Below are 13,823 nucleotides of genomic sequence, written 5' to 3' on the forward strand. Positions count from 1 at the left end.
TCTAGAATAGTTACTGCAAGGGATTGGAGCATGAAGAAGCTCCTAAAAGTAAATGGAACTAAAACACATGAAAACAAATGTAGTTTTGAGGTAAGCTTTCTATGAAAACAACAAAAATCTCTTTTTTATTTTTATAGTTTTTCCTGACATGATTTGTCATTAAGTTTATGAGAACAAAAATTATCACTTTTTTGTGAACAAAATTATCACTTTAAGCCATGGCAAAGAAAACCTCCATAAACCTCTGGCAAACTCTTTCCCATGATTTTAGAAGAAATTTAGGCATAAATGCTTCTTTCTGCTGCTCACACCTGGAACCATCTCCTCAGCAACAGGCATATGCATGAAAAAGCTTGAAGACTGGGGATGTCACAGCCCAGTGACAACATTGACAGAAGGAAGGGAATAGGGTGTGAATGCAGCCAAGGCCAAGATGGTAAGGAGGAGAAAGAAGCAAGTGAAAAAATTAAAGTCTCAATTGAAAACTGACAAAGATCCATGTGAATCTATTTATTTCAATGGCTTTGGTTGCAGAAAACAGATATGAATCTGAGCAATTTGCAAGGGTAATGAATTTAGCAAGGACTGGCTTGAGACAGGGAGGTTGCCAAGGAAGGAATGATGACATAATGAAGAGGCTGGCAACGGGCAACTGATTTTTCATAATGTGGCTCAGACAACACTTGCATGCATTTTATTTTCCAACTGTTGACCATGCAAAACACGTAGCAGCATTTGCTTTTCTAAAGACTCTCCAGGAGTCAGGGATGGAAAGACATGGACAGTCATCATATGAAATTGCAGTACAGTAAAGAGATAAGAAAATCTGTACTCCCTGTACTGTCAGAGATGCAAAAGAAATTCCATGTGCAGATTTTACATGACAGATCCCAAGTAGTGAAATTAGAATACTTTATCTGAAATAATGAATACAAAAAACCTTACATAGATTTATTCATGTGCTTTTCATTCTTCAACAGTTAGAGATACAGACAGGAAATGGCAATTATGGGTGGTTTGTGGCTTTGGATACAACAATGCAGAAACTCAATAGCCAGAATATATTTACTTTTAAATATTTACTTTTTAAACAATGCTGCTAGTGACATGTAAAACTAAGTAACTAAATAGCCTCTTAATGTGAGCCTGTGTCATCAGTAGGATGGTTACAGTACGATGGTTCTCTGTTGCTGCCTTCTTTTAGCTCACACAAAACATTTCTGGCTTCCTCATCGGTGAGGGCTTGCACTGGGTCTCTGTGGCATGATCTGGGGCCATTTTAGGATCCAATTTACTTTGTTAATTATATTTCTCCAGCAATAATTTCAGTGTTCACTTTTAAATCCTTCATTGATTTTAATTAATCCTGTGTAAGCTTCCAAACTTTTCTTTTAGATAACAACAAGCTGCTTATAGCACAACAACCAGAAATTCCACACTTACTAATGCAGCTGGAAATCAAATGTACTGTCACTTGCTATAATTGCTCTGGATATACTGCAAGTGGCCCAAAAAATGGGTAAGTCTGAAGCAAAATAGAGGGGCAAGAAATCTTGTTTTCCAAAATATGACAAGTTGCAAATTAGAACATTGTTTTGAGACTTTAGATTTCTATTTTTCTTGCAACTTGTTTTTGTTATCAATTAATTTTTTGGATGATGGAACTATACCACATATTGATACATTACATTAAAGATACTAGAGCTACTAGATGCAACACAGATTAAATAACAAAGGTAATATAGAATAAATGCCTAACTGTTGTACTAACATTGCACTAAACACCTTGATATACATCATCCTGTGAACTGCTGGAATAATGTTTAAGGTAATAAAATGCACAGCATAAAAATGGAGTCAGATCTCTTCACTGATAGAACAAAAAATTATTGACTGGATGGGACTCTTACCTATAGCTTTAAAAACATCACTTAGGTGAACTGATATTTTAGCTGATGAGTACTTCCAAATATAATATTTCTAATATCTTTTCCTGACAGAATTAAAAGTACGTTATCTACACAGGCAAAACCCTTGCCTGTATCACTCTCTTCTTGCACCTAATGCTACCTATGCAGAGGGGAAAAACCCAACTAAACATATTTCGACACCTTTCCCTTTGAGTGCTGCTCTGCTACAATTCATAAACATTCTCCACTACTTCAGAGAGGAGCAGGGGTGAGTTGCTGATTCCTTCCATTGCAGAGCATGTTTTAACAGAGCACAGAATCACTAGGTTGGAAGAGACCTTTAAAATCATTGAGTCCAACCATGCCCTAACACCTCAACTAAACCATGGCACCGAGTGCCACATCCAGTCTTTTTTTAAACGCATCCAGGGATGATGACTCCACCCCTCCCCAGGCAGACCATTCCAGAACTTTATCACCCTTCCTGTAAAAAACTTTTTCCTAATGTCCAACCTATATTTCCCTTGGCACAGCTTAAGACTGTGTCCCCTTGTTCTGTCAGTTGCTGCCTGGACCATTCCAGGTCTCTCTGCAGAGTCCTCCCACCTTTCAACAGATCAACACACGCTCCCAGGTTAGTGTCATCTGCAAATTTACTGATGAAAGACTCAATCCCCTCATCCATGTCATCAATAAAAATATCAAACAGAGCTGGCCCCAGCACAGACCCCTGAGGGACTCCACTGGTGACAGGCCCCAGCTGGATACAGCACTATTTACCACCACTCTCTGGGCTGGCCATCCAGCCAGTTCCTAACCCAGCACAGAGTGCTCCTGCCCAAGCCGTGGGCTGCAGCTTTCCCAGGAGTGTGCTGTGGGAGACAGTGCCAAAGGCCTTGCTGAAGTCCAGGTACACAACATCTACAGCCTTTCCTACATCCACCAGGAGGGTCACCTGGTCATAAAGGAGATCAGGTTGGTAAAACACGACCTACCCCTCCTAAACCCCTGCTGACTGGGTCTGATACCCTGGCCATCCTGTAAGTGCTGCTTGATGACACTTAAGATAAACTGCTCCATAACCTTATGGAGTACTGAGGTCAGGCTAACTGCCTATAGTTACCAGGATCCTCCTTCCCACCCATTTTGTGAATGGGTGTCACACTGGCCAGCTTTCAGTCATCTGGAACCTCACCAGAGAGCCAGGGCTGTTGGTAAATGATGGAGAACAGCTTTACAGGATAGATCCCATCTGGGCCCATAGATTTATAAATATCCAAGTGGCACAGCAGTTCTCTGACTGCCTCCTCCTGGATAACAGGGGGACCATTCTGCTCCCTGGCACCATCTGCCAACCCAGGAGGACAGTTGTCCTGAGGACAAGCTGTCTTCCCACTAGAGAGTGAGGCAAAAAAGGTGTTAAGCACTTTCACCTTCTCCTCACCTGCAGTTCCCTTCTGCATCGAGCAGAGAGTGAAGGTTGGTCTTACCCTTCCTTTTGCCATTAATATAATTGCAAAAACATTTTTTATTATCCTTCACAAAAGTTGCCCTCAAGATCTCTGTTTTGAAGCACGCCCACCCTTTCTGCCCTTAGCAGAGAGATGGGGCCCATCCAGTTCTAGATGCTGTAAAAGTTGCCCCATGATCAAAGAACCCAAAATTCTGCTGATGATACCAACCCTTGAGCCACTTGATGATGTGAGCTCTCCTACTCCTTTCATTATTTTTCTCTGCCATCAAAGACACTAAGCAGAACACAACCTGAGCTCCTGCCCTATCAACCACTTGATCCAGTGCCCTCAAGTCCCTTTTACTTGCCCTGATGCTTCTCTTTTCAATCTCATTGCTGCCAGCCTGGAGTATCAGCAGTGGGCAATAATCAGAGGGCTGAATCAGCCCAGGGAGTCTCTCAGTGATATCCTGGGCCCCAGGGAGGCAGCAGACCTCTCTGTGGGGTGGGTCTGGTTGACATATGGGGCCCTCTGTTCCCTCAGAAGGGAGTCACCCACTATGCCCTTCTTTTCTTTTTAATGTCAGAGGTGGTTGATCCCTCTGACAGATGAAGTGTAATTGGGAGGCTCACTGGGCAGATAATTTTCTTCTATGTCTTCTGGCTGACCCTCTGGATTCAGAGGCTCATACCTATTCTGAAGTGGCACTGGGTAGGTGAAGGGGGTTGGGAGGAGTTTTTATTACCTCCCTGAGTAGGGACCCATTTCCATTCCCCTTCATCCACCAGGTGTTCTCCTATTGCCTGACAGTGGGAAGTGTGGGAGTCCTCTGAATCCTGGTGGGCCCCACTTCGAGGATGGAAGGGCAAAACTCCACCAATCTATTTCCCTTTCACTTTCCCTAATATACCTTAGTCTTTCAGCTTCCTCCCTAGGCTCGGCCACCAGCGAAAGGAGATCATTCACCTGCTCACACTGCAGGCAGGCTTCTTCTCCAGTGCCCCCAAGAACAACTCATAAGCTCAAACACTCTGCACAGAAAGGGGTCTGGACAGATCCTGGATCCTTTTTTGGAGGGTTCTATTTGGCTACATACACCTTTACCAACTGCAGGTTTTGATCATGTAGAAACCATTACTAACAAAAATCCCCAAAACCAACCAACAGAAACACAACAAACTAAAAACCCCTCTAGCAGGAGGAGACCTGCAACCCTGCCCGCGCGAACTGCCACGCAAACTGCCCTGCCATGCCTGCAGACACGTGCCACGCCCTCAGAGACGTGCCACGCCCTCAGAGATGTGCCACACCCTCAGAGATGCGCCACACCCCTGTTTGCCCACTCCTGTTTGCCCTGCTCCCCAGAGCCCTCTTTTAATCACCCACTGCCGGCCGCAGGAAAGCCCCTCCCTGCGCAGCTAATGAGAATGAGGAACCAACCTGCTCAATGCTCTTTTAATCACCTGCCACTCACAGAAATGGAGAGCTGCCCTGATATGAGGTAGAGCCAATCAGGGAAGCATCCTGTGGCAATCTAAGGAGATTTACAGCTCACTTTGATAGCAATAAAATTTCTGGGAACACTTGTCTTTACAGTCATTTCTTAATGAAGCCAAATGATCAGTCAGTGCGGGTGCCTAGATTTCAGCAGAAATATGAGGAACAATATGAATTTTGTAAGTATTCTAGGAACAAGAACACAAATGTATGGCATTTACAGACATGGAGGATAACACGCTAAGGAGAACGAAGCCCTCAGTTTCCCTGGCTATTACAAGTAAATAAATTTTTCTTGGTGCTATGGGGTACTAGGTAGCAATAGCACCACACAATACAAAGGATTTAGATTTTTATAATTCAAAGTTATAAAACTGCATTTACAGCTGCCTGATTTGAGATGTAAAATAGGTTTCCCTTAAAAGTTCAAGGAAAAGAGACTTCATTAAGATGCATATGGGACCAAGTGACTGAAAAGATTTTACTACCCCTTGGCAATAATATTGTTATTAGTAGGAATTCAACACATTAAAAGGAACCTAAACCCAAACACTAAGAAAACCAGGAAAAAGAACTTTTGCCAAAGTCAGAAATAATTTTTTTCAGAAAGGAAAACTTTTCATAATATTTGGACAGTATTCAAACTAAGACACACCTCTTATTAGAAATATTTTAACCTATAGCAGTCCTTATGTTTAATAATTAATATTAACTCTGAGCTGGATTTTTAATGCAATTCCAAGCCTAAATAGTCTGTAAATACTCTATGCTTGGAAATATTTAAATTTTGAAAAATTTTGTAATCAAATATTATCATGATCTTAATTTTGGCTTTAGGAAACAGATATATCCAAGTACTATTTTACAAATCTTAGAAGATTTATGAACTGACCACATTTCATTTGATGTAGGAATTCCACACTTATGCATAATTTTTATGCACTGCTGCCTTACAGCATCAAAAGGTGTGTTTCCCACTTTTAATCAGGAATTTCTTTTAATTAGAAGCTATAGGCAGAAATGTATTGAAGCTTTTTTTTTTAACTTATAAGCATGTACCAAACCAAAGAAACATTATATTTTGTAGTACCTGGAGAAAATAAAGATTTGTCAAGCATTAGAAATCTTCACTATGATGCAATAGCATAATTTATTGAGACATTGAATGCTACTGTAAAAGCTTAATAAAAAATTGTACTATAAAAAGTTATGGATCCATTTTAGACATAGCCTATACCTAACAAATTCCCAGTGTTCAGTGGAATGGTTTTCAGCTACCCCGAAGGCTCTTTGCCATAACATTAAGTCATTTAGTTTATTATTATTTTCTGCAAAATTATTCAGTTTTATTTAATGCTTATTTGGTATTACATGTGGACAAATGCTTTGCCTAGTTATCTGTTATTCTATGAAACAGAGTCTTAAAAAACCATAAATATGGTAATTTTAAGCCTTTACTACTTCACTACCAATACTGTCCATAATCATCACAAAGTCAGCAAATGCCTTAATGTATGATGATCAGGGAAATGTCAAGGCCTATGGAATGCTTTTTTTCCCCTAAAGCTTATAATTCTCTTTGCCCTAAGTGCTTCTGATCCAATTTGTAAAGATAAAGCATAAGGGTGGGAATGGAAAGGGTTGTAAGTGTTCACCAAGAAAAGGTCGGCAAAGCAGAGTTTCCAGGGAGGGGTTAGTCCCTTACAAAGATAGGACGGGTATTCCCAGGACACTTGACACAGGAATGACAGACAAAGAAAGCCTTACAGGGAGAAAAAATTTTGGTACAACTGGATGGCAATAGAAGACATCAGAAAAAGACGAGGTAAATAAGGCAATTATGTGAGCTAGTCAACAACCAGACCTCCACAGTCCCTTCAGAGTGACCTGCCCACTGGTGATGACAAGTGTAATCCCCTGTAACAGACACAAACTAATCTGAGGCACTGATTTTGGCTAGTCACACTGTGTTTCACTCTGTTTTGTATCACCTTTGCCATTCAACAGATGTTGCCCATTGGGCAATTCGCATTGTCAAAGAGCTCTTCATTAAGTGATGAGCACATCTCCCGCTGGCTCCTGTGCTGAAAGGTTCAGAGAAGCAGGAACAGCCAGAAAAACCTTGCTGAAATTTCTGACAGACTCCAATAAAACATTCCACTCAGGACACTGATAATTCAAAGATACAGGTAAATTTCACTCTACCTACCCACTGGTTTGGAAATTTAAGAAAAAAAATGCATGAGATGCAGAGAAAAAAATTAATTAGCATAGAATTTCTGCAGGCTGCAAATGAACAACCATCCTCACCCTTAACAAGCTCAGGTCCTGACCCCATGGTCCCTTCTCTTTCTGTAGCACCACCACCTAGGTGGACAAATTTCCCTCCTGCTCAGAGGTATTGCCCAGAGGTATTGCCAACACAGAACGATAGGGCTGAGACAGTGCAACACAGGCTTCATTCCTTCCCCACAGCATACTCTCTCTCTATCATTGATCCCTTTTCCTTGAAAGCACTGCAAAATGTGATGGAAATTGTATTAGAATTCTCCACACTTAACTACTTATTTTTCATATCCCTCCTTGCTACATTAAAAATAGTAAAATTGAACAGAATTCCATAACGATATATACACATTCAATGTCCAGAAGAAAACTCAAATTGTTATCTCTGTATAGAACTTCAGCTTTTAAGTAGCTAACCAACTAGCTTGCTAACCAGAGATATTTTGCCTTTGGTACTTTCCCACAAGCCATATGTACACTCAAAAAGAATTTGATACTGAAATAAATGTGATTCTGCATGAGAATGAAAGATTACTTTGAATCAGTTGTCCCAACTAGTCAGGGTTTAGGAGCCATGCTCAGGTACCTCACAGCTGCTCCTCAGTGCAAGATCCAATAACATCAGGTTTCAGCAGAAAAATTCGTTCAGTATTTTCAATGCTTGTGTTCTTATTTTGTGTCAATAGAACACAGTACTGCTGTAATTCTGATGAAAATCTGCGTGAATCTTGGATGTACAAAAATCTCTTTCTTCCATAAATACAAGTATTTTTAAGCATGAGATCTGACCTTAGGAAGAAATAATCATACAGAGAGTTTTTGATTTCTGTTTTAGAAAATTATCAACTCTGATTTGATTACACTGGAATTCACTGCTAGGATGGCTTTTTATTTCTTTGCTTGGTACTCCTTCAATAGACAGTGGTAGAAATGCTCAGGCAGCATCCTCAGAATTATTTCAGACAATTCCTCCATATGGAATATTCCTCTAGTGAAAGATACCTCACAAAAATTTAATACAATGTTTAAAAATTCAGCTGCTTGCTTCAACTTCAGCAATTTGCTATTACACAGGATAAATGGACATTTCTGGAGCCTTCTTCATGCTAGCTGGCAAAATGTCTCAATATTCAGCATTGTAAATCTAAAAATGTAACCACCTAGTCACTTCAATTTCTACTGTTATTGTTATGCTTTCTTAATTCTGGGCAGTGCAAGGCCTTTCCTTCTCCGTGCAATACCTCAGAGAAATTTAATGTCAACAAAAAATACCATAATAAAACCCCACCTAAATAACTTACAGTATCTGATATAAAATTGCACTAAAAAATAGAGACTGATAAACAAAACAAACAAAAAAATCCCCACAGAGAATAAACAAGAGGGGCTTACTACAATGAACATGGAAAATGAATACAGCCAGTAATGAAGTTTGCAGCATGTTGAGTAGGATGGGGGGCACAGAGCTTCAAGGATGCCCTTGAGAAGGGTTATGGTACTACATGGAGAGATGCATCACAAGAGGGGCTTTTCCCAGCTCCACTGAGCTCTGTGAGGGATGTCAGTGACTGGCAACAAGCAGACTTCATATACTCAGCTCCTGGCATACATAACCTGACTCACTATCTCACAAGTTTTTTCTTTTTACAAAATTACCCCAGTTTTGGCCTGTAGGCTACAAACTTTAGAAAGCTTCACAAAAAGCAAAATTCACCTTGTTTGAGGACTATCTATAGGAATGTGGGCAGAGACATGTCTGTATAGTAAAGAACCAATTACTAATCTTTTCAATAATTATTTCAATTCTAATATATAATTTATATAATCATATATAGCCTTTTCAAATACAAACTAAGAAAACAGTGGATAAAACCCTCAATTTTTTTTCACTACCCATTCTTCCTTTTCTTAGTTGAACAAAATCAGGTCATCAAAACTATTCAGAAGAGGAAATAAATACTGGCCAAAGAGAAAAAAAAGTTGAGTCTTAAACCATAGTGATTCCAAAATCATCCTAAGCAATTTGGGAGCCCTACTATGCCACAGTGCACACTCCATGAAGAATGGCAGAAACCATTGGCATTGATGTTTTTATTGTGACAGGGATTTATTGTGCCATTGTCCTCGACTTCCCTTTTAAGAAGGCTATTCAATTTATGATTTGTATGTAAAAAACAGTTTTTAGTGTTGTCCTTAGCATAATTAATAATATCCTGCTCTCCAGGAAGTGGACATCTGTCATGTGGGAGTTCTGTACACACAAACTTTGTCATTCTTTTGATGTGAGAATAACCTCTGGAGGTATTCCAGGTCTCTAACAATAGTAATGCCATTGTAAAATCTTGGTTACCAAGAAATAGCAGACCACAGAGTATATGAAGCACGTGGAACACATATTCATCTTCTGTTATCATAAATCAGTGGTGGTGAAGTGTGATGCTTGGCCTAGCAACAAAATTTGCAAATATATCTGAATTAAAACACTTTTAGAGAGTTAGTACAGAAATAAGCCTTTTTTTTTCCTGCTAGATGAGTTTAGGAGCCTTATAGTTGTAGTAAAGGTTCCATCCTGGACTGACAGAATCACTTACAGCTACTGAACTTTATCAAGATAACATTTTAAAATCTATTATTAACTAGATTTTTTTCATGCTTAATTTTGAGGTGGAAAAATCATGGAAATGTCAATGAAAGACAGAAATATCTCTGTGTTAATGTTAATGGTTTACATTAAAAGGACTGATTTTAAAGTCATATTTAGCTTGACAACAATCCATAAATCTATTTACAGCAATAATATTTTATTTAGTCCAAATGGAGCAAAAAGAAAAGCATAATTATCAGCCAGTGTTCCAATAATAGCAAGAGAAAAGAATCCTGCAGAGCCACAGTAATTTCTGTATTCTGACTTTTTTTAAAAAAAGAAAACAAATGACAAAAGCACTTAAATTCCTCATTTACTCAGTATCAAAAAGAAAAAAATATGTACCTCACAAATTGCTCCTACACAGTTCACCACATGAGATTAACTTTCCTTCCAAGACTTTTGGGTCTGATGGAGAAACTGGTCAGAGCAGTATAATAGTGAAAGTGGTAAAAGTAGTAAAAATCCAGATATTTTAAATTCCATTAAATGAGAAGGCTCAGCAGAATGACCACACCAAAAAATTACTTGAAGAGAGTGAACTTTGTGAAATTTTAAGGAACCAAGGGCAGCAGTAAGAATAAGGGGACATTTAGAGGATGAACCCTGTCCCTACCACTGCTGTTTTAGTTTTGCAGGATCTATCCCATATTTTCATGCTACACAAATCACATGCTGATTTTGGCAACCCATCAAAAGCAACTTCTCTAATAAAGAATACAAAACTAGGCATTGATGATCAAGCACCAAAATGAAACAAACAGCATAGCAGAACGGAAATACCAAAATCAGTGGTTCTTGGCTCATCATATCCAAATCAGCATCAAAATGTTATTGCTGATCAAGAAGAGAAAACTGATACTGAAGTCACTTCATAATTCTGTATCCTTTTTTTTATCATTCTACTGCAAATCACTTTAATATCAGCCTTTATTCACCTTTGTCCAACACTTGTATTCTGCTTTGGTAGCAAAATGGAGATCCTGATGGGGAGCATGACAGAAATATCTGTTACAGTTCACACTCTTTTTGAGACACTGCCTGCAATTCTACCCCAATCTGTTAGTCATAACCTCCCCATCTAGGACTCCAGTGGGACATGGGTATCCCCGATCATGTCCATCTGGACCCCATAGCAAGAGAAGGAGAAACTTTAATCAGGGACAGGATAGAATTGATCCTAATGATGATGGCTCCTATTTCTGCCTGCTTGTCCTGCCACATCTCTAGGCTGAGCACCACCAGCCAGGGTCCATGAACTTGCTGGATATGTTCAAGGACCAGAGGGTCATCTGGCTGTGCTCTCCATGATGCTGCCTTTTGCCTCCCTGTTTTCATTTTTTTATTATTACTCCTCCTTCTTTTTCTCATTATTGTCTTCCACGTCATCTCCTTTTCCTCGTCTCATTAAAATCAAATTGTCTTTCAAGGAGTTGGAGTTGGGAAGGGAACAGAAGGAGCTGATGGCTGTTCCCAGCACAGGAAATTGGAGATTCCCAGAACAGGAATTGCAAGCAGCAGCCAGCAGCAGTGAGAGGGAGAACCCCAGCCACGAGCCATCAGTGCTGCCCAGGGCTGCCAGACTGGGAGCTTGAGCTGGCCCTACCTTCCTTCTCACCCCACTCCTCTCATGGAAGGAGGAGAGGAAGGCCATGGTACATTTTCTGAGGTTGTACCACACCATGACAATGCACTGTGATGGGTTTGCCTTGCAGGTGACACATGCCCTACTTCTAGCAGCACTGCTCATCTTTGGGCAGGAAATCCTCTCCCCTTGTGCAGGCAAACCCTGTCTCCCTCCTGGCTCTGGCTCCAGCACTCTCACCTCCAGGGCAATTGCTAAACACACATACACCTGAGTTCTGGGGGAAATACCTAAACAGAAAAGGATTAATGCTGTATAGTCTTATAATGAGATGGGTTTATAACAGTTCAACTTAAATGCTGGAGGTTTTTCATCATATTATATTTTGTGATTTTCTTTTTGTGGGCAGGAATATTTCCTAAATAAAAGCTGCAGTTTATCTCTTGACATGTACAAGCAGGGGAAAAAATATTTTAAATAGCTGCAAGAAACTCTTCTCATCTTACTCAAAGTAAATGGTTAGAAAGCCACTTACCTCCAGTTGCCACAGTAATTTCACGTAGAAAATGTCCGTAAAATGGAAAATCAAAGGACAGATTCACTCTCTGAAAAGAATAACAGTAGAAAATAAAATCAATATTGAGCAGAACATTAAGAGAAAAAAAGACGAACAGTCATCCACTTCAAATATCTCTTTCATTGCCTTTTTTTTCTCACTGGAGCCTTGTTATTCTTAATTTGGAATTGCCAGTAGCTAACAGGAAAGAATTCTGAGGAGCACTTAAACACTTAAAGCAGTGAATCATTATGACAGAAAACTTCATAAAAGAAAATACTTGAACAGACACTGTAACTCAATCACAAGAATAAAATTAAAGAAAGATTTGTAGAGTTTCTCCTTAAAAAACTGTTGCTTTAACTGCTTTTATAAAAGGACCCATCAATATCAAAAGCCTTAGCAATACCTATGTTTTACAGGACATCTGCTACTTTGGCTGCTGGCTTTCTGCTGCTCTGCCGCATGAGCCTTCAGATTCAGGTGCTGACATCCTGCTGCTGCCTGGGAGCTTGTCTGATAAAGGCTGGTCACTGGAAGGCAATTCCTCCATCAAACCCATATGACACCATTCCCTAAAGTTCTCTACACTGTCAGCTAGTAGATGGAATAATGCATAAAGAAATAATCAACAGAAGCAATAACAAACGCTACTTAAGCTACTCTTTGAAAATAAAGTAAATAAAATTTTGAAAATAACCTTTTTTTTCCCTTCATCTACCTACAGGTGACTATCCTCTATCAGCTGAATTCATAGCACAGAATTGTAATTTGGGGAATCAACTCTTCTCCTCAATTAAGCTCATCATAAAGCAACATTCAAATTCACACTCACTTTACCTCTCTGCCTATGGCTTTATCTTTTCCCATCTATTCCATTCCATTCTCAAAGCTCAGTGATTATGGTGGCCACTCATAATTATCACCTTGTGTGCTACCTGGTTAAACTCTGAATAAATTAGTGGTCCTGGCAGAAAGGAGTGCTGAAATCTCAGCATGGTCTTTTCACTGTTTAAATATAATACCCTGTGAAAAACACATCTCTTCCACAGTGGTCCAAATAGTAAATATGAAGTGAGCATGCAGTCCATTACTCTTTCTTTTGGAGGATTTACTACAGTAAAATCTGGTGTGAAGATGAGTTGTTGGTGACTGTCCCTCAACCGTAATTTTTGATGACTCCACTTAAGAAAGGGCAGCAGCCCACACATTTTAAAAAAGTGGAGGGGGAAGGAAGAAGAAAAGTACTCATGTCTTTGTTTTCCCTCCCATTATTTCTGTCCTGTATTTGTTGTTTTCAGATTGTATCTGAGTACTTCTTCTCTCAGGAAGAATTATATTTACATCAACCTGAAATGTTTAAAGAATTATTTAGCATGAAATTAGCAGTTGAAGACTTACAGTAACTCCAAGTGTTTGGAAAGGAATGGAAAGATTTGCTTTCCATTTAAATGGAAGACAGAATTATGACAGGATTTATTAGCACATTTTTTGTTTGTTTTTAATTAGAATGCAAAATCCATTTGCAATGTGTTAATTGGACTGAGTAGGTTCTAATGACCTTTTCTGTATATACATAAATATGGATGTACAACTGAACATTTCTAATCAAAAACGGCATATGCAAAAGACAGCACATGAATTAACTCACACAAATATTCTTTTACCATGCTCTACAGCTTTCACTGCTGAAGTGTATGCTACATCTATGAATGCACTCCATTTAAATTATGTCCTTGCTCTACCAAACATAATTTGAAGAACTCTGTTGAAACTACCAATAGTCTGACCAAAGATTCTCTCTTTCCTTTATATGCCACCCTCCATTTTACCTATTCACTTTGAATCACAGTAACCATTGAACTACTTCAAATGAAAACTGTGCCCCCTA

General features: G+C 39.4%; 1 protein-coding gene across 1 annotated transcript in view; it reads right to left on the minus strand.

Moving 5' to 3' along the window:
* PLXDC2 (plexin domain containing 2) overlaps positions 1-13,823 on the minus strand; it is a 257,404-nt gene that overhangs the window by 104,321 nt on the left and 139,260 nt on the right. The window contains exon 4 of the mRNA XM_054632727.2: positions 11,912-11,981. Within this exon, the coding sequence (XP_054488702.1) occupies positions 11,912-11,981 (70 nt within the window). The remainder of the gene's footprint in view (positions 1-11,911; positions 11,982-13,823) is intronic.

Source organism: Agelaius phoeniceus, chromosome 1, assembly GCF_051311805.1.
Source record: "Agelaius phoeniceus isolate bAgePho1 chromosome 1, bAgePho1.hap1, whole genome shotgun sequence".
Taxonomy (NCBI): Eukaryota; Metazoa; Chordata; class Aves; order Passeriformes; family Icteridae; genus Agelaius; species Agelaius phoeniceus.